Source organism: Schistocerca americana, chromosome 5 (genome assembly GCF_021461395.2).
Source record: "Schistocerca americana isolate TAMUIC-IGC-003095 chromosome 5, iqSchAmer2.1, whole genome shotgun sequence".
NCBI lineage: Eukaryota > Metazoa > Arthropoda > Insecta > Orthoptera > Acrididae > Schistocerca > Schistocerca americana.
Genome location: NC_060123.1, coordinates 229,756,670 through 229,784,114, shown reverse-complemented (window position 1 = coordinate 229,784,114; position 27,445 = coordinate 229,756,670). Strand labels below are relative to the sequence as shown.

Here is a 27,445-nt window from a genome sequence, read left to right as displayed (position 1 = left end):
CTGTAAACGAGGAAGGAAAGCAGACCACTACTCACTCCTGACCTACCACCGCTACGAAGCAGTCAACGTGATATCGTCATGGCGTTCCTACTGAAACGGCTGTCGAACAATCAGATACTGGTGCACATCTTGGCAACGTTATTTGGAATTGGTACGTGGCTGCCGGTAAATGGAATGTACGTCCAGTTGCCACTGCTCGTCCAGACACAGCCAGAAGGATGGAACCTGCCCTCGTACATTTCTATCATCGTACAAATTGCAAACATTGGGCCCATCCTGTACGGACTGTCGCAGAAATTTCTCCCAGGGAAGTTGAGAGATAGCTTCATTATTTACGGTACACTAACAACGGGTACTATTGCACTCTTGCTGATGGCACTGCTGTATAGGGAGACGACGTACTTTGGGGCTGAGGAACACAGCACACCCTTCTTGGTACTGACGTTTTTTTGTGCTCTTGTTGGCTGCACCAGCCTCGTGCTCTTCATGCCATTCATGAGGAACTACAAAGAAATATATCTTATATCTTACTTCGTCGGAGAGGGCCTCAGTGGTTTTTTGCCAAGTGTGCTCGCCCTTATACAAGGTGTTGGAGGCAACCCAACGTGTGTGAACCAAACCGTCGTAAATACTACTAATCCTGACGATTCCTATACCGTACTCGTGTCGCACATACTGTCACCTAATTTTTCAACCACTGTCTTCGTCCTAATCATGTTCGCAATCCTCGTCATCAGCACCGTCTCTTTCGCACTTTTAAACAACCTGAAAAGCTGTAAGGCTGAGAGAGTTAAATCACAAATGGTGCCATGTAAAGTTTCCACCAGGGACGACAACGCTTCAGAAGCATCGAGCGACCAGACAGAGGGGCACGGCCTGCCGCTTTCCCGCTGTACCTACGGCTATTTGATGGTGCTAGTGTCCATAGTGGCTGCGTTCGGACACGGAGTGTTTCCCAGCATCCAGTCGTACTCCTGCCTACCGTACGGCAATGTCGCCTACCATCTGGCGGTAACTCTGTCCGCCATTGCGAACCCACTGGCGTGCTTCGTACAGTTCTTCCTGCCGAGGACCTCAGTGAGAGCGATATCTGGAATCGCAGCGGTGAGCGCCGTTTTCGCCGCCTACGTCGTCGTCACAGCACTCATGAGTCCGGCACCACCTCTGGTTGGCCACACGATTGGTGAATTCCTCGTGGTGAGTATAAACTATTAGCACGCTGTGAATATTGCTTTTCTGCTGTGTGCAGCTCAGCGATTTCTTTTTACAATGTTTGTGTGTAAAATGCCGATGCCGCTGTGGTAGCCGAACACCAGTGCTTTCAAGTTCGTGACAATGGTACTGAGTGACACTTGTGCGGAGATCGGATGTCTTGACGTTTCTACAGAACCCAAGACACTCAGTTAGTTTTTTGCTTCCACATTTGTTGGCTTTACCAACTCACAATCAGCTGTCACGTTCCATCCTAACCTAGAGCTGTAGCTAACCTACATATCAATCTAGTTCCCACAACTGGGTTTTATTTATTTATTTACGAGGGTTGTCCAGAAAGTAAGTTCCGATCGGTCGCGAAATGGAAACCACAGTGAAAACCAGAAATTTTTTTATTTTCCAACAGTTAGGTACACCTTCCACTACTTCTCTACATGTTCACCACTCCAACTTCGAGTTCTGTCGTAGTGTTGTATCAACTTTCCAATATCCTCCTCATAGAAAACAGCCGCCTGTGCTTTCGGCCAGTTACCTGCACTGGTCTGCAGCTCGTTGTCTGTGCAAAGATTTTGTCTTCATAGCCAGCGGTTCTTGTGAGCAGAGATGAGACTCAGGGGGAGCCAATTAATGACTGTATTGCGGCTGATAAAACACTTCTCATCGGAAACGCTGCAGGAGCGTCTCCGTTTCCCCTGCAGGGTGCGGCCGAGAATTGGCATAAAGAAGGAACTGCTCGACAGTTCTGTTATGTGGGCTGCATGATACAAGCGAAATATCTAACCAGGCCTTCATACTTGGCGGGAGACGCTATTCCCTACGCATCTTTACGTGCTCACTGTTCACTCAAAACCGAAAAGAGCGACGCGACACGATCGACGAGCATACTAGAGACACTGCCAAACACGCATGTGCAAAGCTTTACCGGATTTTCCCAGTGGTTTCCATTTCGCGACCGATCGGAGCTTACTTTCTGGACAACTCTCGTATTTTGCTTTCGCATTCACTGGGTTTGCGAGTTCACAATGGAGCTGTCGCATTCCAACCTAACCTAGACCATGAGTGAAGCTGCATATTGCCCTTGTCACCACAATCAGATTTTCTGCTTCCACATTCTCTGGGTTCCCAACAAGAGTCCTAGGCTCCGCTGAAGCGTCACTCCCCAAAGTGTTCCAACCCACATTCTCTCCTATGTGCATTCAGGTCCTACTAAACTGATAACATGCGTTGTAGCTATACTGACGGTGACGTAGTGCAATGAAAATGTGTGTGATGAATAAAGGGAGAATAATGTTGCAGTTTAATTTCCCTAAACTCGAGGAAAAATATAAAAGGAGAATGGAAAGTGTTATTCTTTAAGTCTTTGAGTTGAAAGTCCTTTAAGTTTCAGACAAAATTTCATATAAGTTAGATTATACAACGCTGTTAAGAGAATGATTTCCATTGGACGTAATAGTACACGTAGCTAAAGTCGAACAACTCACAATAATTACTGTTTGCTTAAATATGTGGCTAGCTTCAAAAGAGGGTGACAACGACTATTCTCTTGAACAGCAGATTGCGAGGGAAAACATGAGCTACCTTATTTTCAGCGTAAATGTGTTTTCTGAATGAATGGCTACTGATGACCTAGAAATCATTTATAGGTATGTAACCTCCCCCTCACTTACCGACCTTAATGACAGTGAAAAATGAAACCGCGTGTACCTAATGGGAGTTTTGGAAAAGCAATCGTCACCGAAGTTAACCTGACGGTAAAGAGGGAGGAAAGGGTTACATCTAAATGAAAGGAAAAGTGCTAATGAAACTGGTGGAAATTAATTTTGAAAAGGGGTAAAGTTAATAAAGAAGGTAAAATGTGCAGCCGTTACGTTAACAATTAACTAGCGGTAATTAGGTATTTGAGATTTGGGGGAAATCACGGTCGCCAGTCCTAAGGACAATTACTATAGTAACTGAAAAAGAAAGGTTATTACACATATAATTAGCACTAGAAGCGTGGCAACTGAAGGTTGACACGTGTAGTGTGAAAACTGAAAGTTTGTCAGAAGTAATAAATTTCGCTACACCCTGACTTAATTTAGCAAAAGAATTAATAAAACCGGAAAATCGAAAGTTAATTTAGTGACTGAAGTTAATAGTGAGCTTTCTTTCTGAAGCACATCGAAATTCAGTAAAATACAGTTAGTCTTGGACTACCTCAACAATCGTTTCAAAAGCTACTTGAATCTACGCAATTTAGAAATAAGAGATTTAACTTTGATCTTGAATTAAATGATTCTGAACAATTAACAATAGTAAAATGTAGTACGTACCAAGCTGAGCTGCAGTCACAGGTAAGCTAAAATACGGTAACAAAGCTCGCACTCTTAATTCGTGCTTGTGTAATCTGAATATTGTAGCCAGCTCTGAGACTTTAACTGAACTTTGAAATTAAAGCAGTGAAATGGAATTATGCTGGCGTTTGAATTTCAACGACACTCGGGTTCATTTCGGAAAAGGAAGGGACCCTGCTTGGCAATGAAATTGGGACAATGAGCAACAAAGGTTCATGCTAAGTTGCTGTAATTTTGCGAGACAAATGGAACAATTTGAAAAGCTGAGGTCTGCCATACAGTTCTGAAACTTTACGTGCTTTTAGTCTTCCTTGTTGGTTGATTGAAGGTTTGAAGCCGTCGATCGAGGAGGTGGCGACAGTCACTCATTGTCGGCCGTCGCTGTTGCAGAAGCTGGATGTTGGCGCGCCTTCTTCTCGACACGGTCACCAGGCGAAACGGGCTCTTGATGTGCGCCAGCTAATGCTTCCCGTCCGCGACACCATGTCAGAAACTATCATCGCGAGTCGAGCGCAATTACATGCTGCCAAACCCCGAAAGCGCGGCAACTCGCGGGAGCGTCACACAACACCTGCTCCACTCGCTACTCCCGCCAGACTCTCACTGTTCTGCCCGCGCTCCACGCGGCAGAGTTAACACTACCAAAGATCCTACACACTTTGATTCGTCACACGACCTATCGACGTAATCGTTCGATAGCAGTTTTCCCTAGGCAAGACCCAGCGTAAAAATACAAATAATATTTACGAAACAAACCAATTATACATCGACATGAGTGCATAAATATATATATACAAACAGTAAAACAATTACAATATATAAAGAGACAGAAATGTCATATCTTGAGGTAACAAAACAAGGAAAAAAAATAATAGTACAATAGATGGAAATAGGAGTATATGCATTTCCGGCGTTACAGGTAGCTCAAAATACTAGAAGAAAATGAGCTGCGACGTTGTTTAACATATGCGGCTGGCTGCGTCCTCTTGTGACGATGATGAGGTCCCATACTCCGAGAAGCGTACGGGATACGCCAGACACGCACCGCCGTACTAGTCAAGGTCCTAATGGAGGTGGTTTGCCACTACCTTCCTCCGACCATAATGGGGATGAATGATGATGATGAAGACGACACAACAACACCCTGTCATCTCGAGACAGAAAAAATCTCTGACCCTGCCGGGAATCTGTTAAGTCCCATAGTGCTCGGAGCCATTTGAACCATTTTGAACCCCGCCGGGAATCGAACCCGGAACCCCTTGTGCGGGAAGCGAGAACACTACCGCAAGACCACGAGCTGCGTCCTGCTTTACCTTAAATAATTTAAAATTCTGACCGTAAGTGCCTGTATTGCTTGCAAATTTTACTTCTCTTTATTAATGAAGCCAGCTTTTAGCTAATATTAGGGCACCACGCCCAGCTTTAGGTGAATTTAGAGAATCCAGCAGCAACGGCTGCCAACAATTAACGTACATCTGCTACAATGAAAATGGCAATAGCTAGGAATAAAGGTGCTTTACACAGATATGAATATAACATAAAATCAGATATTTTATGTTCACGAACAATAAATATATTCTAAGATAAGAAACAGATATAATCCACGTAATAAAATGTTTGCGCACAAGTTTCAGTCTTTCTCTTCAAAGGAATCGAATAGAAGTAAGGATTAATAGTACGCAGTCTTTATACAATTAATGTTAACAATGAGCGTTGTATTTTCTTTGATTTTGTCATTTCGCAGATACGACTATTATCTTAGTTTACGGGATTTTGTGCTTTTTGTCACTTTGTGGTTTTTCACACTCAAAGAAATGTCTAGCACTTCTTCCGTTTCCAAGCGATAGTGCACTAGGTATGAGCTTCAATTTCCTATTAGCCGGAGTAATTAACCTGCGCCTTTTGCTAATCATAATTAAAATGTTTAAAACTACTATCAAAAATAAAACGTAGGTGGTGAGCTTACAACACTACTCAAATGAGAGTCGAATTCAGACTCCGATAAATAGACTATTCGAATCTCCAATTACATATACGAAGAAGCTTACTGTTGCTCATCATGAACACAGAGTAAATAAGACAGTTATCGCTCAGTTACCTGGAAAATGTAAGTCACAAGATACACAGGGCGAGGCAGCTGAAATGAATAAATATATCGAGATGCGGTTTACGCCAAGTTATAACGGACAATACAGCGAATTTTCTGCCGGTCGCAAGTAAGTTTCATCGCTTACAGTCGCCGAATTTCGATTACGCCTTTGTTTTCTAATGTAACTGTATACTTTTTCTCTCACATTTGAAAAAACTCCTAAGAGAACTTCAATAACATAACATTTAAGGGACTTGATCAAGTAGCAACAAGATAACACGGCCGCAAACCTCTGTCCCGCCGTCAAGAGTTGAGGCTACACGAACATCTGCCCTATTATACCAAATGCAAGTGGACACGTAAACCAGGTACAGTCCGTGTGTCATCACGGCTGTCATACCATGTTCTCAAAATGTTGACCTTGAGCATTGCTACAGGCTGTAAAGTGATTCTGATTCTGAAGAAACAATACGGCACGTTTTTTATCTGGAATTAACGGCAGCACAGATCCTGTTATAAGGTATTGCCTGCCTAATGGAGTCGTCGCTGTTTCCTAATAGAGCTCTCGTTTTAATCTTCGGCACAGATAAAAGTATATAAGTGTTAAGTTTGTTGAGTGTGCAGACCATTTAGCGTTCTCTACATCTACATCCATACTCCACAAGCCACCTGACGGTGTGTGGCGGAGGGTACCTTGAGTACCTCTATCGGTTCTCCCTTCTATTCCAGTCTCGTATTGTTCGTGGAACGAAGGATTGTCGGTATGCCTCTGTGTGGGCTCTAATCTCTCTGATTTTATCCTCATGGTTTCTTCGCGAGATATACGTAGGAGGGAGCAATATACTGCTTGACTACTCTGTCAAGGTATGTTCTCGAAACTTCAACAAAAGCCCGTACCGAACTACTGAGCGTCTCTCCTGCAGAGTCTTTCACTGGAGTTTATCTATCATCTCCGTAACGCTTTCGCGATTACTAAATGATCCTGTAACGAAGCGCGCTGTTCTCCATTGGATCTTCTCTATCACTTCTATCAACCCTATCTGGTACGGATCCCACACTGCTGAGCAGTATTCAAGCAGTGGGCGAACAAGCGTACTGTAAACTACTTCCTTCGTTTTCGGGTTGCATTTCCTTAGGATTCTTCCAATGAATCTCACTCTGGCATCTGCTTTACCGACGATCAACTTCATATAATCATTCCATTTTAAATCACTCCTAATGCGTACTGCCAGATAATTTTTGGAATTAACTGCTTCCAGTTGCTGACCTGCTACATTGTAGCTAAATGATAAGGGATCTTTCTTTCTATGCATTCGCAGCGTTTCCTGAACGACCGTTCTATTACTCTCTGGATGTTCTTTTAAGAGAGTCTGTCAGTACCTGTGCATAATGGGAGGGACATCCGTCAACTTGGCACCATAATGATTGCCTCATGTCCAGTGGGAAGTCTTCCAACAGCTGTGCAACAGCCTATCATAGAAGCACGAGCTATACAACAGCGACCAGTGATGCAGGACTCAACAAACACACAAAACGCTGATAGCCCAAGAGCTCTGCTCTTATCCACTTCCTGAGCTAAGTGTTTGCTTACATTTGATATAATAGGACAGACGTTTGTGGAAGCTCTTCTCCTGACGGTGAAACAGTGGTTTACTTCGCTGTTACTAGATACCGTTTGTTCAAGTACCACACATATTACGTCTTTGGAGTTCTTTTAGAACCTTCTTTCAGACGACAAATATATTCGAAAAAAAACAATTTCGGTGTCGTAATTCGACGTCAATAAACGAAAAATATTATTTGCGAACGTCAGGAAGTTTCCAGTATTGTCCTCTATAACTTCGCGAAAACCGCACCTTGATATATTTGTTCATTCTGGATACACACATATCAAAAAAAGTTTTGCATCACCTCGGTTTCGAGAGTTCCGCAACCTGTAGAGAAAATTGGAATAGAGGTCAACATAAACATCATACCGGCCTTTTTGTTGCTCATATTGTACCACCATACAGCGAGACTTTCAGATGTGGTGGTCCAGATTGCTGTACACTCCGGTACCTCTAATACCCAATAATACGTCCTCTCACGTTTATACATGCCTGTATTCGTCGTGGCATACTATCCACAAGTTCATCAAGGCACTGTTGGTCCATATTCTCCCACTTCTCAACGGCGATTCGGCGTTGATCCCTCAGAGTGGTTCGTGGGTCACGTCGTCGATAAAGAGTCCTTTTCAATCCATCCCAGGTATGTTCGATAGGGATCCTGTCTGGACAACATGCTAGCCACTCTAGTCGAGCGATGTCCCTATCCTGAAGGGAGTCATTCACAAGATGTGCACGATGGCAGCGTGAATTGCCGTCCATGAAGACGAATGCCTCGCCAATATGCTGCCGATATTGTTGCGCTATCGATCGAAGGATGACATTCACGTATCGTACAGCCGTTACGACGCCTTCCACGACCACCAGCGGCGTACGTCGGCCCCACAAAATGCCACCTCAAAACAGCAGGGAACCTCCACCTTGCTGCACACGCTGGACAGTGAGTCTAAGGCGTTCAGCCTGACCGGGTTGCCTCCAAACACGTCCCCGACGATTGTCTGGTTGAAGGCATATGCGACACTCATCGATGAAAAGAACGTGATGCCAATCCTGAGCGGTCCATTCGGCATGTTGTTGGGCCCATGTGTACCGCGCTGCATAGTGTGGTGGTTGCAAAGGTGAACCTCGCCTTGGACGTCGGAGTGAAGTTGCGCATCATGCAGCCTATTGCGCACAGTTTGAGTCGTAACAAGACGTGCTGTGGCTGCACGAAAAGCATTATTCAACATGGTGGCGTTGCTGTCAGGGTTTCTCCGAGCCATAATCCGTAGGTAGCGGTCATCCACTGCAGCATTAGTCCTTGGGCATGTCATCGACAGTTTCTGTCTCTCTGTGTCTCCTCTATGTCCGAAAAACATCGCTTTGGTTCACTCGAAGACGTCTGGACACTTCCCTTGTTGAGAGCCCTTTCTGGCACAAAGTAACAATGAGGACGCGATCGAACCGTGGAACTGACCGTCTAGGCATGGTTGCACTACAGACAACGCGAACCGTGTACCTCCTTCCTGGTGCAATGACTGGAATTGATCGGCTGTCGGACCCCTTCCGTCTAATAGGCGATGCTCATGCATGGTTGTTTACATGTTTGGGCGGTTTTAGTGACATCTCTGATCACTCAAAGAAACTATGTCTGTGATACAATATCCAGAGTCAACATCTATTTTTAGGATTTCCCGGAACAGCGGTGATGCAAAACCTTCTTTTGTGTGTGCATTTTGGGTGGCCTGTCTTACTTACCTCACCCTGTATAGACACTAGATACACGAGTGAGAGACATATCGTCAGACAGTGTCACAAAGGCAACTGAATATTTTGTTCTACCTAACGAAGGTAAGAGTTAAATGTGCCGTCGACAGCGCGGTCATTAGAGACGGAGCACAAACTCTGAATATGAAAGGATGGGTAAGGAAACTGGTTGTGTCCTTTTCGTAGGAATCACCCCAGTATTTACCAGAAGCGATATAGGGCAATCACAGGAAACTAAACATAGATGGTCAGACGGAGATCTGAACCGCCGGCCTACCAAATGCAAGTACAGTGTGCCAACCAGAGGGCCACGTCACTCGGTTATATTTCTAACTTGGCGGCAGCATGGATGACCTTATGGTTCTGTAACGATCATGCTTTTGAGTTACCATCGTTAATTTACCTGAACGAGTTTGTGAGCTCTCGACTAATAAATATCGTAATTTTCTTCTTTCAACTTTCCTATGCTGACGCAATTACGTCAGTGCAGTCGTATGGTAAGCTGAGATTAAGATCGAAATTGCCTCAGGCTGCAATTGAATGATCTTCAGATATCTCTTAGCAGCGTCTATAGCGAGATCGATCGTGTTACAATAAAAAATCTGAAGATCGTTTGATTGCAGTCTGAGGAAAATTCATTATCACTCTTAATTTTCGGCAATCGTTCTGATTAGTTAGTAGCATAACTCACATCCATTGGTCATACTTGCTTCTTAGAATGACTGCGGGCTCTTCACTAGAACAACCACAATTATAACCATTAGCACAAATACGTATTAACTATTAGACTATTATCGAATAGTAATAGTTCAAGTCACGTCTGACGACACTTTGGCATTTATTGTAGAATAGCTGTCTGTACGATTTCTAGCTTTTACACACATTCTGTTGAAATCACAATTCTACTTTTCATACATCTGAGTCCATAATTAGAAATAATTATTTCAATTGCGTGTAGGCTTTCACGGCCGGCGTCTTCAGTAATTAAAACTTCCGGGCTAAGAGGCCGTGGTCCAATAGTAGAAATACTTCTCCCTGACGTTTCGTTGCCAGCTGCAGGCAACATCATCTGAGGTGAGTCTACGACTGGCTGCTAGGCCGTGGAGGTCCTGTTTATATAGAGCGCGTAGAGGGCGCCACCACTCGTCACGTGTTGTCAACAGTAAAACTATTTCTGGCTGGCGTCATTACTCTCGATCGATTGTCACATCTTTGGTACAGAGTCGATCGACTCTGTGCCAAAGATGTGACAATCGATCGAGAGTAATGACGCCAGCCAGAGATAGTTTTACTGTTGACAACACGTGACGAGTGGTGGCGCCCTCTACGCGCTCTATATAAACAGGACCTCCACGGCCTAGCAGCCAGTCGTATACTCACCTCAGATGATGTTGCCCGCAGCTGGCAACGAAACGTCAGGGAGAAGTATTTCTACTATTGGACCACGGCCTCTTAGCCCGGAAGTTTTAATTACTGAATTATTTCAATTATTTGCAGTAATCAGTATAAGATATAATCAGCATAAATCATTCGTGATATTTTGTCTGTTCCCTGTTAACTGTTAACGCTTTCACATCTTCAGTGTGACCATACACCTTGCATTCACACTTCAACATCAGAATCGGCAGACTACTCATCGTTGACTCGTACGGTGCCAGTCGTCCACAGTCCACCTTAACCATCAGACATCAGAAACAAAGCGAGTACGAGTCTAATGTTGAGGGTTGCATGCCTCAGGGACCAAGGCGACATGTTACGTCTGAGCTATTAACTTCTTGCTTCCCACATTCTCCCTTACTGAATTGTGCAGAGAAGTAAGGCAAGTCGCGACTCTAAACGGAATTTGAGCGCACGAACTCGCTGTTGTAATGTGGCGCAGAAAGGGTGAAATGACCGACTGTTGCAATCAGATATGCTCTATCGAAGCTGTATTTTGTCAGGCTGTGCAGGGTGCAAGACAAAAATTAAATGATGCAGTTTGTACAAATAGTATTTGTGCTCCATTACAGAAAAAGTAATCTCTGGAAAAAGTTCGATAGTGTAGCGCTCAGACGAAAAACGTAGAAAGCTAGTCCACTGCATACAAAATGGTTGTATCATTGTTCATTCCACCTCCACCGTGAGAAAACGTATGTGCTCTGTCTAACGAATATAGGTTACACAGCAGTGTCACTGTTTTGTCCCAGCGACAAAAAGATCATATTATTTGTGTATTCATTTACTCATGGTAACTAGTGATTATGTGCTAATAAGGAGTTGTGCAGCTGATCATTCAATTCTGTAGCTTTTTAGAAGACTGAAGACTACTGTAAATTTATTTTAATAATTAATCACAATTTAGAGCACACACTTCATTCTCGTGTCTCGTTTCCTCGTACTCTCGTCGCACACTCGGTAACAAGTCGAAAGTGTGTGTATGTCACGGTAATTGATGGACGTCCTCTGAGTAAATATTAAATATTAAAATAAATTTACAGCAGTCTTCCGAAGAGTTTTATGCACATTACATACACATTCACACAGATTTGTATGTTTACATATCACACAGAAACACACACACACACACAGACACACACACACACACACACACACACTCGCATGCAGGCTCGCACGCACACATACACACATCAGGTTAGAAAAATCTCACGTAAATCCATCAGACGGTTTCAACAGAAACTCAAACAGACAAAACATTAGCAAATGGGAAGTAGGTCTACTGTCAGAGAATGAAGTCAGCATCAGAGCAAGGGCACAGTGGGCTAAAGAAAGAAAAAGAATCCAAGGAGAAAGAATAAGAGCTGCTTGTAAACTCCGATGATTGCAACATAATTGCTTTGTAGGGTCCGACAACGTCCAATCACACATAATAATACACTGCACAACAGAATTGATGATGATGATTGGTTTGTGGGGCGCTCAACTGCGCGGTTATCAGCGCCCGTACAAATGCCCAACCTTTGCGCAGTCCAATCTCGCCACTTTCATGAATGATGATGAAGTAATGAGGACAACACAACAACCATTCATCTCGAGGTGGGTGAAAATCCCTGACCCCACTGGGGTCCCATGCTCGGGAAGCGAAAACGCGACCGCGAGACCACGAGCTGCGGACTACACAACAGAATTAAAGAATCACTTTTTCTAAACATCGTAATACCCATCCACTGTGACGTATAGGTTTGGAATTTTGCTCAATGGTGTCATAACCTTCCTCTGTAAGGGTGCAAAAGCCTGGCGCCCAGTGACGTCACCCTCAAGTTCGCCGCCCTCAAAACAGCAAGGTGTGGACATCTGCGAAAAATAGACCCCAGCTCAAAAGTTCATGTGACCTATCACGTGGGTTAATGATGTCACATTGTCACCTAATTTCACCACAACTCTGCCCAGTGTCACTGCGGACGCGTCACACGATCTGAAGGTCGTCATGTCTCCTCACCCCTTCTTTTGACGCCCCTGTAATGGAGGTTAGAACCGTGACACCTAGAGTTGAAACCACGCGGCTTTCTTATGAGCGGCCGAAGGCAACATTCCAGGCACATCGCCCAGAATCGGCACGAAAAGACCGCAGTGTGTGGCATAAATGGCGTCACTGAAACCACCTCTTCCCCTGGGGCGTTGATTCCCATGCATTTCGCTGTCGAAAACGACGGTTCGCTGTGCAATGAGCAATAGGAAGAAGTTTTTCGAGACCTTTTACATTGCTGGCACGCTCTGGAGTTTCAGCCCAAGGATATTGTGGGGCTCCATTCCTATCGAACGTGTTCGCACCCATCTGGAGCAGAGCGCAATTGCAATTTTTGTTCTCACGTACAGCTTGGAAACCATAGGAACTGTTCAAAACCATTTGACGGCATTTGAAGGTGAGCCGAAGGAGCTAATAGTGATTATGCTTCTTCAGCGCTCCTATTTTGTATCCTCAAATGGCTCTAATCACTATCGGACTTAACATCTGAGGTCATCAGTCCCCTAGACTTAGAATTACTTAAACCTAATTAACCTAAGGACATCACACACATCCATGCCCGAGGCAGGATTCGAACCTGGGACCGTAGCAGCAGCGCGGTTCCGGACTGAAGCGCCTAGAACCGCTCGGCCACAGCAGCCGGCTTTGTATCCTCCTGTGGAGTGTTCATAGAGTATACAACATTGACACACTGCGTGAATAAAATGGCAAAAAGTCCCTCTAAGACCTCAAAACCCTCGGTGGCACCTGCCTAATTTTATTGAGAATTTTAATAATGCACTTCTTCAGACAGAATACGTGACGTCGTCCTAGGGGCTTGCAGACCGGCAATCCTTCTCACAGTCTCCGATCCCACACGGCCTATTATCAGGCGTGAGAGTAGCAGTGTAGCGACGAAAGAGCAGCGGTGTAGCTTGCCCGATAGCGTCTGGGACTATGGTCGCGGGGTCTGTCTGTACAGGTGCATTTCACAAAAAGTTAAGAATCATTGTAACGGTACTCACAGGTATTGTCCATTATGCAGTCTCTCTCATTCGATTTTGAGGAAGCAATTTCGTAAAAAAAAAATTGATTTTTTTCATCTTATAGTCTTATATCACAGTTTGATAATGAACTGGATTTCTTTTCCCTGTTGCTCATAGTTATTGTGATGTTTCGAAATTAAACGAAACACGGCATATATTTTGAAAAGTTTGCAGTAAAATGTAGTTGCTTCCAAGTTTGTGGCTGGAGTATTTTAGGCCATATAATTCTGTGTATTAAATGTAGCTAACATAGCAAAATTGTTTTTAAAGCTCAAAGAGAGCATTTCCTCGTTCCATTATCAAGTAAAAAACTGACATATTTGGAAGTTGTCCATGTCGAGACTGGCAGTGACATACCACACACGAGGCTATTAGAGCCTACTGTGTCTTATTACTTGTCATATCGCTCCTGTGGGAACACTAGTGTCGCTAGGGTAACCTTCGCATTGCACGACCTTTATTGCAACATTTAGCACTGAGTGTCGTATCGTATCAATAAGAACTGTACCTTCCTGCCACAGCATCCCACTGCATAAGGATATTTACTCATTGTCCACTACCTAAAGTCGCTTGTCGTCTCCTGGGCCACATCCATTGACCTCCTTTGCGGAACCAACCAGTAATAAAGAATATAGGTTTCGGGTAAACTTTCTGTACTCTGCACTCATAACACTACTAGAGATCCCATCCTACAGCTTCATGCGCACGCCATTTTGTAGTCTGAAGTGGTCATCCTCCAACGCTTCGGTTCTGCGCTGCTGTAACGTAGAAAAAGTCGAATTTTCATTTGTAGCTAAAATTTGCCTATCTGCCCAGTCGACATCGCTTTTCACAGTGCGAATGCTGATTTTTAAAGGCGTTTCATTCTTCAGTATTTGGTCAGTTAGTGAAGAAACTGTAATTGTATAAAGTTTGTGGTAGCCAGATTTTGTGTGATTGCCCTACATTAAGATAATACCTCTCCTGAGCGTCCCACGGAGTGGCAACATGTACCAAATTGTTGTTGATACATTAGTGACTAGCAGATCTTAAATTCTTTCTACGTTTTGGTATATTTGACTTAATAGGTTGAGTTCCGGCACTGTGTTTCAGACTCTTCCTCCTATTGCACACTAATGCGAAACCAGGCACTGGATCCATATTTGAGAGGACCATGGTCCAGGGCATAGGTCCTGATCCAGGCATCCAAGTATGGGTTTTCCAGGCTTTCATAAAGAATTAAATATTCGTACAAATGCTGCCGCGTGGAGTAGCCGCACTATCTGAGGCTCCCTGCCACAGACCACGCGGCTCCTCCTGTAGGAGGTTCGAGTCCTCCCTGGGGCATGGGTGTGTGTGTTGTCCTTAGAGTAAGTTAGATTAAGTAGTGTGTAAGCCTGTGGACCTACGACCTCAGCGGTTTGATCCCACAAGAACTTAAAAAAAATACAAATGCTGGAATGTATAAAACATTCAGTATTCTCGTTGCGTTGGATTAGAATAAAATTTCAGGCTTACGCTGATAACATCCATTTTCTTTGTCAGAAACAAATGATTATCACCATACTGTCAGAGACAGTTACACAGTTTGATCTCTATGGCCCAGTTGATCGAAGAGACTCAGTAATTTTCACGCCTAAGATCAGATTTTTGTTTCATCAAACATAATTTTTCATTTATTCGTGACTGTGTGCTCTAAAACAGCTGATATGTCTACATTACGATTTTAAAATGCCATCTTCATTCTGCACAAAGCTCGGAAACTGTACAGATTGATTGATCGATATAGTTACTCCTCAGTGATAAGACCGCTCGTAAAAATCAGGATCTGTCAGGTGGAGACTGTACTGGACAGGATGCAAAACTCTCTTACCTTCTTGACCGAAACTCTCTCTGTCCGATCAAGTCTTGAAAGGCCCAATGGTACCGACCGACCGTTATGTCATCCTAAGCCGATAGGCTTCACTAGATGCGGATATAGAAGGGCATGTGGTCATCACACCGCGCTCCCGGCTGTTTCAGTTTTCGTGACTGGAGCCGCTATTTCTCAGTCAGGTAGCTCCTTAATTGGTCACACGAGAGCTGAGTGGAACCCGCTCACCAACAGTGCTCGGGAGACCCATCCAAGTGGTAGCCAAGTACGACAGCACTTAACTTTGGTGATCTGAGGGAAAGCAGTGTTACCACTGCAGCAAAGCTGTTGGCTCTCTTACCTTCTTGGGTGGTCGGAAAATAGGCCTTCCCAGAACTCTAACCATTTCGCTACCTGTAACCATGGGACGCTATCTATTTTGCCACTTACAGAACCACAGAAAGAAAGAGGCGAGTTGTTTGGAGGGCCCTGCACCTAATGCCCCAAATACCTCAGTTGGGGAGAGATCTGGCGACTTTGCTGTCTAAAGTAGGGTTTGGCAAGCACGAAGACTAGAAGTAGAAACTCTCGCTGTGGGTAAGCCCAGAATGGCTTGCCATGAAGGGAGAAAAAATGGGGCGTACATTGTGGTCGACTTCCCATGTGCTGCAAGGAAGCCGCATATGTCAACCAAATATATTTTGCTGTGAAGCGAAATGGCACCCCAAACCATCATTCCTGGTTGTTGGACTGTATGGTGGGCGACAGCCAAGCTGGTATCCTACTGCTGTCTGGGGAATCTCCAGACATGTCTTTGGGTTGGAATCTCATTGACTGGAGTAGAATTGTCTCCAGTGATAAGTCCCACTTTGAACTAACCCCCAGTGACCGGCGATGACCAGCCCTGGACAGCAGTCGAATATCAACCTGAGTGTCCTATGTCATATGGCTCTACAACCAGATGTGAAGGTCTGGGGTACCATTCCATTTCGTAGCAGGATATCTTCCGTTAACATCTGCGGCATACTTACAGCCCAGCAGCACACTGACGACGTTATACACTCTGTCCTCTCACCCTTCATGGCAAGCCATCAGCAAGGTAATGACTGCTCACACATAGTGAGAGTTTCTACTGCTTGCCTTCGTGCTTTCCAAACCCTACTTCAGTCAATAAGGTTGTCGGATGTCTCCCCAATTGAGGAAGTTTGGACAATTATAGGCAGGGGCCTCAGACCAACTCAGTATTTGAAGATCTAATGCACCAGTTGGACTGAATTTGGCACGATATTCCTCAGGAGAAGAGACAATATCTCTATCAGTCAGTGTAAGCCAAGAAAGTGCTTGTCTTGCATAATGGCCAGAGGTGGACCAATTAATTATTCACATGCTCAATTTGTGAAGCCCTTTATCTTGAATAAATAATCCAATTTTTCAGAAACTTTAATCATCTGTTTGTCCATACACATACATCACATCCATCGATATGCATCCCATTCGGATAATTCCTTCATAGCGCATGCTTTTTTTGTTTTTGTGTCTTTTTATTTTCATTTACGTTGTTATACAGAGCTACAACTGCTTCTGACATTAAGTATGAGGATCTGTCTCTCTTTCCCTTTGTCTCTCCCTATCTCTCTCAGAGCATCAGAATCTGCCCCTCATCGCTCGTCTGGTGGACACTAAGCACAGGTGCTGTTTTTCCATAATCTTCTTATGGTTGTATTTGATAACTTCTGGTTTGTGTTGCCGTCTCAGTTCTCTTCTCAGATTTCTTGCGTCTCCTTCAACGCTTTTGGATGGCCCATGATAGACCAGTCTTCACTGCTCCCCAGTGCGGACGTCGTTCCAAAATGCCAGGAGTGTCGTGAGAGTGCCCTTTGTTTTTAGGGGTGCAAAACATGGAAAACGATGTAGCGGACTGCCGTCCGGCGGAATTCGCTTCGTTGACGGCCCCATCTGACCCCACAACCGAGCCACATGACCTGGGAATGTGGACATGGACGTGGGCATTATGCAGAAAAGTCTCAACCCTAGAACATTGTAGCGAAGTGGAAGTCCTGCAGAGAAACGACATTTGTTTTGGAGAGTGGAAATTGTCCATCAGTATAAAGATTGACAGAAAGACCCGTTATTGTATGATTATACGATTGCAGACCAGTCAGCTACTTCCACAAAATATCTAGGAGTTATCACAGTTTGTTATATACTCTAAAGATCAGCGATGTACACACTTCAAAAAAAGTTTTCCGTCACCCTGGTTCCCAGAACTCCTGAAGATGGACGTTGACTGTTGATATTATATCACAGATACAGTCCCGTTGACTGTTCAGAGATGTCACTAAACCCGCCCAAAGATGTAAGCAACCATGCAGGAGCAGCGCCTATTAGACGGAGGTGGTCCGGCAGCCGATCAATTCCAGTCATTCCACCAGGAAGGAGGTACACGGCTCGTGTTGTGCCAGGAAGGGCTCAACAAGGGAAGTGTTCAGGCGTCTCGGAGTGAACCAAACAGATGTTGTTCGGACATGGAAGAGATACAGAGAGACATTAACTGTCGATGACATGCCTCGCTCAGTTCGCCTGAGGGCTACTATTGCAGTGGATGACCTCTACCTATAGATTATAGCTCGGAGGAATCCTGACAGGAACGCCACCATGTTGAATAATGCTTTTCGTGCAGCCACAGGACGTCGTGTTACGACTCAAACTGTGCACAGTAGGCTGTATGATGCGCAACTTCACTCCCGACGTCCATGGCGAGGTCCATTTTTGCAACCACTGTGCAGAGCGGTACAGATGGGCCCAACAACATGCCGAATGGACCGCTCAGGATTGGCATCACGTTCTCTTCACCGATGAGTGTCGCATATGCCTTCAACCAGATAATCGTCGAAGACGTGTTTCGAACAACCAAGTCAGGTTGAACGCCTTAGACACACTGTCCAGCAAGTGCAGCGAGGTGGAGGTTCCCTGCTATTTTGGGGTGGCATTATGGGGGCCGATGTACGCCGCTGGTGGTCATGGAAGGCGCCATAACGGCTGTACGATATGTGAATGCCATCCTCCGACCGATAGTGTAACCATATCGGCAGCGTACGGGCGACGCATACGTCTTCATGGACGACAATTCGCGCCCCCATCGTGCACATCTTGTGAATGACTTCCTTCAGGAAAACGACATCGCTCCACTAGAGTGACTAGCATGTTCTCCAGACATGAACGCTGTCGAACATGCCCGGGATGGATTGAAAAGGGCTGTTTAAGGACGACGTGACTCACCAACCACTCTGATGGATCTACGCCGAATCACCGTTGAGGAGTGAGACAATGTGGACCAACAATGCCTTGATGAACTTGTGGATAGTATGCCTCGACGAATCGCATCAGAGCAAGAGAACATGCTACCTGGTATTAGAGGTACAGGAGTGTACAGCAACTGAAGGTTTCGCTGTATCGTTCCACAACATGCAATGTGTGGTATTCATGAGCAATAAAAAAGGCGGAAATGATGTTTATGTTGATCTCTGTTTAATTTTCTGTACAGGTTCCGGAACTCTCGGATCCTAGATGATGCAAAACTCCTTTTTATGTGTGTATATAACATCCGATCCCAGTTGCCCAGACACACACACACACACACACACACACACACACACACACACACACACACACACGTACACAAAGAATATTGCCTAGAATCACCGTAGAGATACATAAATCGCATCTCAATACCATGTTCTTTAGTCAGGAAGATGCGTATGAGGGCGTCTTTTTATAAGATCAGTGAGACATTTACCTAAATAGAAAAGTCTCTAAACAAAACAAACGGAGGCTGCTTGCCATAAGATGCAAGTGTGATTAATGATCTCTGATTGTGACCAAAAGAATCGAGTTTGTGTAAAAATAAAAATTGTCTCTATTATTATTTATCAAAACTGCGTTACATATCGAGTACAAACCACGTGTGACACTATTGTCGTATCCTATTTGTTTTATAGCAACAACAAAATACGCATGGATCACATATTGATACCACTACTGAAAAAATCATGTTACATGATTGATTAGTTGTGGTTGGCCCATGAACCGGCTGCTGACGCTGGACTCATATGATGTGGTTTCCTACAACAAGAAAGCAACTCCTGGAGACGGTAGCGAACTGCAGAGAATCGAAGATTCATACAGGGACATGTATTCAAGTACTGCACATAAACAGGCCAAGAAATCCATAATGTACAATTCCAATATTGTTGACAAATCACTAGAAACAGTAATTACCGTAAAATGCCTGGAAGCAACCATTCGGAGCGACCAAAAATGGAATAACTACATAAAGCAAATAGGCGGAACAGCGTGCGCAGGACACAGATTTACTGGAGATATCTTAAGGAAACGTAATCCATTTATAAAACAAGTGAGTAACAAAGCATTGGCCGATTTTTTTTTTTACCTTTTTAGTATTGCTCGTTAGCTTTGGACCGTTAACAGATCACTTTAATAGAAGAGACAGATGAGGTCCAATGAAGAGCAGCAGGCACGTGATCGTTTAGTTGATGTGAGAACATTTTGGTGATGCTAAACAATCTCCTGTGGTACAGAAGAGTTGAAGTTCCCCTGATGGATTTGTTTCTCAGGCGACATCCAATGATTACATGAATAATTTAGTGTGAACGAAATAGAAAGGAAACGGGGTGGCAAAGAGGTATGAAGGAAATAATGGCTTCCAGCCACACAGGGGAATGCGGCAATGCAATGGAGAGAGTTGAAAATTTGTGATGGAGTGGGTCTCGAGCACGAATGCTGCACTTCTCTATGGTTGTAATAACTGTCTCTGCCATCCGGAGAGGCTTTCTGTCAGACCAAGTTCCTACCTTTCCAATCGCAGCACCGCAACGGCCCCACTAACACTAACACCCTACTCACAAATTTCTGATTACCGTAGCAGTGTGGTTGTTGGAAATGCATCTGCACTGAAACTTTTTCGTCACGTAGCTGTCGCACCAATGTATTATACATATGAGTGATGTCTGTTTTGTTAGACACATCCGACAGAACAGACACCACTCATCCAACGACCAGTCCACGTTCTTAGTCACTGAATTCTCCTGACCAACCCATTTTGCTGCCCCTCTACTGACAATACATTACTCCTCACCTCCTTTTATACTGGCGGATCCGCCTCTCATGACATTTAGCGGTTAATTCCACATTACATAGGGTTGTCCGGATACTTCTGATCAGATATTGTATCTCTGAAGATGTTGCATACTGTTGTGTCTTTCTAGAAAAGTGAACGAACGTTACCTCACTTAGTACTTCATCCTAAAACTAACAAGTACCTACATTTGCTTGATTGCAGGTCATATCGTGGATAATCTTCACCGGCGGAATTTCGTACATCAAGATGGCGATAGCGTCCATTTTCCGGTCAGAAGGAGGCCGCAGTCTGTTCTGGTGTGGCGCCGTGCAGCAGCTCGGCTCTGCCACAGCCTCTGTGGTCACTTTCAGCGTTGTGAACTACGCTGACATCTTCCACTCATACACGCCATGCTGAACTACTGTATGGGCAGTGTCTTGCCCAGTGAATAAACGTGTCACAATGCTGTGAAACTGCAAATAATGGTTAAAGCTAGAAATAAATCTCCATACTACATATATTCTGACATTTAAAATACATAATATGCAGAGTGCTGTAAAAGACTCAATATTACTGCATAAAATTCGTTGGGGTAAGAAAACGAACAAGAAGTAGCGCACAGTGTGACCTAAAAGGTTGTGGATATGAAACGCTTTCGCATGCCTTCATTTCGCATGCCTAGCCTCCTAAATGCTGTCAGCTCCACATATTAGAATCTCCGCAGCTTATCTGTTTTCACTAGTATTGACCAAGTTTGTTTTGTTTGTTTTCTGTAGTTCAGCTTTACAACATATTACAATAACCTACAACTAATTAGGGATATTTAACACAATGTATATTTTAATACGGTTGGGTGCTGATCATTTACAGATGAGACTGTATGATGGCAAAAACACTTAATTTACAAAAAGAAGTAATCATGTATTTATTTTACACTGCATAAACCACAAGCTGTGAAATGGAAATGAAATAAGAGAAGGAGTAAAGAAGAAACTATTTTACTTCCTATTAAATTTAGTTTTACTTCCTATTAAAGATTATATATCTGGGTAAGTTGTCGAAGAATTTACGTGCATTGTTATTCACTTCCTCCTGAATTAGTCAGTTCTAAGCACCAGTACTGACAGTCGTTTTATTACCAAGTACTGAAAGTATGGACATCATACACACAGTAAATTCATGAAAGACATATTGTGTAATAAAAATGTTTATCTTCTTCAACTTTTGTCTACAACTTCATTTTGTGTGAAAAATGAAAACTTTCTTTCTTAAATATGAAGGAATTTAATTTAAATGTCATTAATGAATGAAAATATGCAAAATATATTAACACACTGATCACTTTCTCTCTGGGATTTGCAGTGACATTATCTCAGTTGTTTTATTTGCCTTGTAATGTTTTTATCGGTTTAATTCTAAATGATAAGTATTCCCAAAAACTTTGAAGATTTCTTGCCTGTGTGCTAAACTTAATTGCTTTTGTACTTCACTCAATATGAATTACGTTTTTTTTAAATTAGCATAGAGACAAACTGCAGACAACCAAGGAATAATTTTCTTAAAGGTATTATGTCCAATTTCTTCTACTGCTGCATTTCAAATGCCATTGCTTGTAAAACTTGTGTAATGTGCCAAACTTATTTTTTTTCTTTTTATACAGTAAATGATTAGATGGAAAGTTATTGCTATAAATGTGGAATATAACAGGAAAATTGTGGCAATCTGTTAGCGATTTCCCACAGACATCAAGCCTCTGCCTTCATTTTTTGTAGTATGCAATACAACTATCCACATTCTTTTCATAAAATACAGCATGAGCCACATCTTATTTCCTACAATCCCAGTTGTTGAGATGCACACATTTTTACTCCTTGGATAGATTATGAAAAATAACAGATGGTACATTTTCTTTCTTATTGCTTACTGAAAATTAGAGGTGAACGTGTAGATAGAGTTTTCTGTTCAACAACCACTGCAGAACACAAATTATGATGGACTGTTTATATTATCACAGACGAGGTAGGATACTGTTCTGAAATACATAAGAGTCTTTAAAAAGAAAAAGAAGAATATTGTTATGAAGCAATCAAATGTGTTACTAATTAATGACATCTGTCCAAAGGTTTGAACTACAGCATCTTTTAATATTTTCACAAATAATTGTCTTACTTTCAAGAAAATAAATGAGAGGTTAACTTATGACCAAATTTTTATGAAAATTTCTGTCCACTTATCTTTATCAATTAAATCATATGACATTCTTTCTCCTACATTTAATAAATGATATAACTAATATCTGCTGCTTGTGAATTATTTACATTCATTCTATTCAAGAGTGTACAGTAATACATCCCATCCCCACTGTCGATTTCTGCCTGAGGTTATAGCCCACGAGTCATTACTTCGACTGACAGTGCCCGTATATATAGCTGTAATAAGCGAATATGATACTATCGCCATATAAATGATATTGAAAGATTGCTACAGAAGAGGACCTGCCAGCATTAATCAAAACAGAAATGCTCCAGATCTAAGTGCAAAAGCTGGATACTATTTTCAGGTTTCGATAACGTGACACTGTATCGGTGTCGGAGCTGCAAGATGGGTGGAGTTACCAACATACAATCTACTGTATGGGCCAGTCACAAAAATAATTTATGAACACAAGAGTTCTAGTAAGAATAGCATGCACAAGTTAGGAAGAGAAGAACATAAAGAAATCCATCGAGTAGGGGAATATCAGGGACACAACTGTGCAAGGGTTTTGTTAGACATGGAGTCTTCTTGCATCCTGCTGTGTTATTTGGTGTAGCAACAATGACATTAGTGGCCCGCCTACATGACGTCAGAAGCAGAGGCCCGTCCTTTATGGAAACGGCTGCATGGCGTATCTCCTCTGCAACGTTGTCCGTTTATAAGTGCTCTCTTATTCCTTCACCAAAAACGTTTAGCCTGCTTCGGTGGTTGCCTGTAGGGAATCTGTTGCACTGGTCCCTGACAAGCTACCAACCCAATTAGCGCCGGGTCTTCGTCGCCGAGTCTGAACATTGAATTTTCTCTCGTTTCCTGTCCTAAGAAATGACCGCTAAGCAACTTTCCCTAGCCCTCCCCAACTATAGGCCATGAGCCATGTGTTGCTAATTGTTTATCTTGCTGTTCCTGTGCCATCGCCCTCGCTAACACCATTGAAAATTATATCCCACATCCATTATTGTGTGGCTGGATCAAATTATTTGTATCACTACAAGTGATATGATTGTGTTCTCTTTTCTACTGTCTTATATGTTGTTTTACTTCGCTCCAAAGACTTTCAACTGTGTTGTCTACACTATTAATTGATAAATAATGAACAAATTTTCTTTCACAATATGCAGGGTTACTCGGAAGTACTGAAATGTTTATCTTCCATGAGAAATAGCAGTTTGTTAGGAATGTTTCCATGGAGATAAAAATAGGGGGAGATGGGGCTACAGATTAATACTGCTCTTGTTAGATGCACCAACACGTTAGCAGACTATTGTTTACATGGAGGTTGTTTATGATTGTTTTTTGTTTGTAACTTCTGTCGTGTTCACCAGAAAATACCAAAATATCCGAAGCGTAAGGCACATGTTAGCAACGGCCTTGCCGCAGTGGATACACCGGTTCCCGTGAGATCACCGAGGTTAAACGCTGTTGGGAGTGGCCGGCACTTGGATGGGTGACCATCCCGCCGCCATGCGATGTTGCCATTTTTCGGGGTGCACTCAGCCTCGTGATGCCAATTGAGGAGCTACTCCACCGAATAGTAGCGGCTTCGGTCAAGAATACCGTCTTAACGACTGGGAGAGCAGTGTGGTGACCCCACGCCCCTCCTATCCGCATCCTCCTCTGAGGATGACACGGCGGTCGGATGGTCCCGGTAGGCCACTCGTCGCCTGAAGACAGAGTCCTAAAAAAAAAGGCAGATGTTACCACACCGAAACAGAGACCGACAGCAGCGCTCTGAGTGGCCTGGCAGTGAACTACGTATTTGGGACATTATGGCGCGATTATCTGTATTCCTGTTTTGCGAAATACCAGTATTAGATGATAATATTCTTCATTTATTTTTTATGGGTGAGTCTGCTAGTCTGGTGGTAAAAGGTATATTTTTGTAAAACCCAATATAGCCATTTCGATTGTGTGGCTGTAATCGAGAAGAAATTCTGTGCCTGCTTACGACCTTCATATGTGTATTGCACTCTTTTAACTGCACTGTAAATATGTTCCGCATATTTTGCGTAATTTTTGCTGTAATATTAGATGAGATAAATGATTCCATATGTATTTTTGTTTCATTTGAAACAGAAGCAGGTTTTGTAGCACGCTGTTCTGTGGACTCATGATAATCTGTTACTGGTTACGAATCCGTGTGTGAACGGCTCGATTTAACTGCACTGTAAGTATATGGCACGTATTCTACGTTATTTTTGTTACCATCCGTTTTCCGGGCTCTCCCATTTAATGGAGGCGACCGAAATTTTCATTGGCTTCTGCTAAAATGTAATGACAGTAGTACCTTTTAAAAACATTAAAAACATCTGCGTAACTACTGCCGCATTTTAGCATTTGCAAGGAAGACTGAAGACTACAAGGCATACTTATCTACGGCTACATTCAAACTCTATACGCCACTGTGAAATGCCTGGCATCCAGTGGCAAGAAGCAACACCACTCAAGCCAGAATTACTCACTCATTCCGTGATGTGAAGGTGAATACCAATACTGTCAAAACCTGCTAACACAAAGCTCTCCATTAAACGCGAGAAAGTACGGGAAACAGATGCAAACAAAAATATAAGTACTCTTCTTAACACGCATTTAAATCGAGCAGTTCATACAGAGTTTTGTTAGCGCTAGCAAATACGCAAAAGTCCATAGAACGTCGAGGAAACCAGCTTCTGTTTTGAATGAAACAAAACCAAATATGGAATCGTCCCCCCCCCCCCAATATTAGGGATGTGAGCAGTACTCAGTCAGAATACAAGCAACATATTTACAATGCAGCTGAAAGCGCGCAATACACACGAGAGATCGTAATCAGAAGCACATTGTAACTACGAAACAAAAACAAACATGAAATACTAAAAAAGTGAGTTGAAGGACTGATAAACTAGCAGCACTCCTACTGGCCTGGCAGTGAACTTAGGCCTTGTTACCAGAAGTCCTTATATGAGTTTCACCGCCATGGTGTAGACGCTGCACTTGTTTTAAATAGTAGATGTTACATTGCTTACACCAGAAAGGCATTTCTTAAATGTGTATTTGATCCGGTAATACGACGCATTTGCCTTTGTAAATGTAACTTTCTTCTGGTTTATACATTTCAAATAACCAAGAAGAGAAGTATGGAGGTATACCTCCTTGCAGAGCTGAGCTCTTGTTCTATTAGACCGTCAGTGCGTAAATGTCAATGTAGTTTACACATCTTCTAGTTCTGAAATCTTATATGTAAGTGTCATACAGTGTGTGTCCAATAATAACTAAAAAAAGCTAAATTCATTTTTGCATCATGTTCCAGCAGTACCACCAGTAGGCAGTTCTGATGCTGTTAATGAGCATTTAAACCAAAACCTGCTATATTAGTTAGTGCAAAAGACCACTTTCTGAATAAAGAAATGGCCTCAATAGCCTAGACCCTGTAAACAGATATTTTTCTTCACAATTAGACCTCATTCAAAATGGAGAGAAGTCTTCCGAAGTAAGACTGATTTCAGGTGTGCCGCAGGGGAGTGTCGTAGGACCGTTGCTATTCACAGTATATATAAATGACCTTGTGGATAACATCGGAAGTTCACTGAGGCTTTTTGCGGATGATGCTGGAGTATATCGAGAGGTCGTAACAATGGAAAATTGTACTGAAATGCACGAGGATCTGCAGCGAATTGACGCACCCTAGACACGTGTAATGTGCTGCGAATACATAGAAAGAAGGGTCCTTTATCATTTACCTACAATATAGCAGGTCAGCAACTGGAAGCAGTTAATTGCATAAATTATCTGGGAGTAGGCATTAGGACTGATTTAAAATGGAATGGCCATATAAAATTAATCGTCGGTAAAGCTGATGCCAGACTGAGATTCATCGGAAGAATCGTAAGGAAACGCAGTCCGAAAACAAAGGAAGTAGGTTACAGCACATTTGTTCGCCCACTGCTGTAATACCGTTCACTAGTGTGGGATCAGTACCAGTTAGGGTTGATAGAAGAGATAGAGAAGATCCCACGGAGAGTAGCGAGCTTCGTTACAGGATCATTTCGTAATCGCGAAAGCGTTACGGAGATGACAGACAAACTCCAGCGGAAGACTGCAAGAGAGACGCTCAGTAGATCGGTACGGACTTTTGTTGAAGTTTCGAGAACATAACTTCACCGAGGAGTCAAGCAGTATATTGCTCCCTCCTACGTATGTCTCGCGAAAAGACCATGAAGATAAAATCAGAGAGATTAGAGCCCACACAGAGGCATACCGACAATCTTTCTTTCCACGAACAATACGTGTCTGGAATAGAAGAGAGAACCGGTAGAGGCACTCAAGGTGCCCTCCGCTACACACCGTCAGGTGGCTTGCGGAGTATGGATGTAAATTTAGATGTAGATGTAGACCCATGTAGCTCGCTCTTTTAGTAATGACAGCCTAACCTCTGTAACATAAACATGCTTTTTAATCAGATGTTTCACATATATTTTAATAACTGTTTAATTAAGAACATTTCATTTCACACTTGGTTTTCACTCTAAATTATTGTATCTTTTTAACAGTAGCCTATCTGCTTCAATTCTCAGAATATTTCTTACTAGGACTTCCTAGTGTAAGTTTGTCAGGAATAGCCTGCTTGATTTTACTTTTTAATTTCATATTGAGGCTTTTGAATTACTTAAGTCGATATCAAGCTTTGTGATTAACCTACAATAACACTAGGATGCCGTGTAACTACTATTTTGTTTATACATTCATCCATCCATCATACAAAAGATCAGATTT

The 27,445-nt window shown here is 43.0% G+C and overlaps 1 protein-coding gene across 1 annotated transcript; it reads left to right on the top strand.

Annotated features, from left to right (window-relative positions):
* On the top strand, positions 1–21,609 carry LOC124616197 (solute carrier family 52, riboflavin transporter, member 3-A-like). The gene is made up of 2 exons (XM_047144497.1): positions 1–1,197; positions 20,663–21,609. Exons 1-2 carry the CDS (start codon positions 79–81, stop codon positions 20,855–20,857), a joined length of 1,314 nt encoding a protein of 437 aa, XP_047000453.1. The 5' UTR covers positions 1–78; the 3' UTR covers positions 20,858–21,609.
* The last annotated feature ends 5,836 nt before the right edge of the window (positions 21,610–27,445 follow it).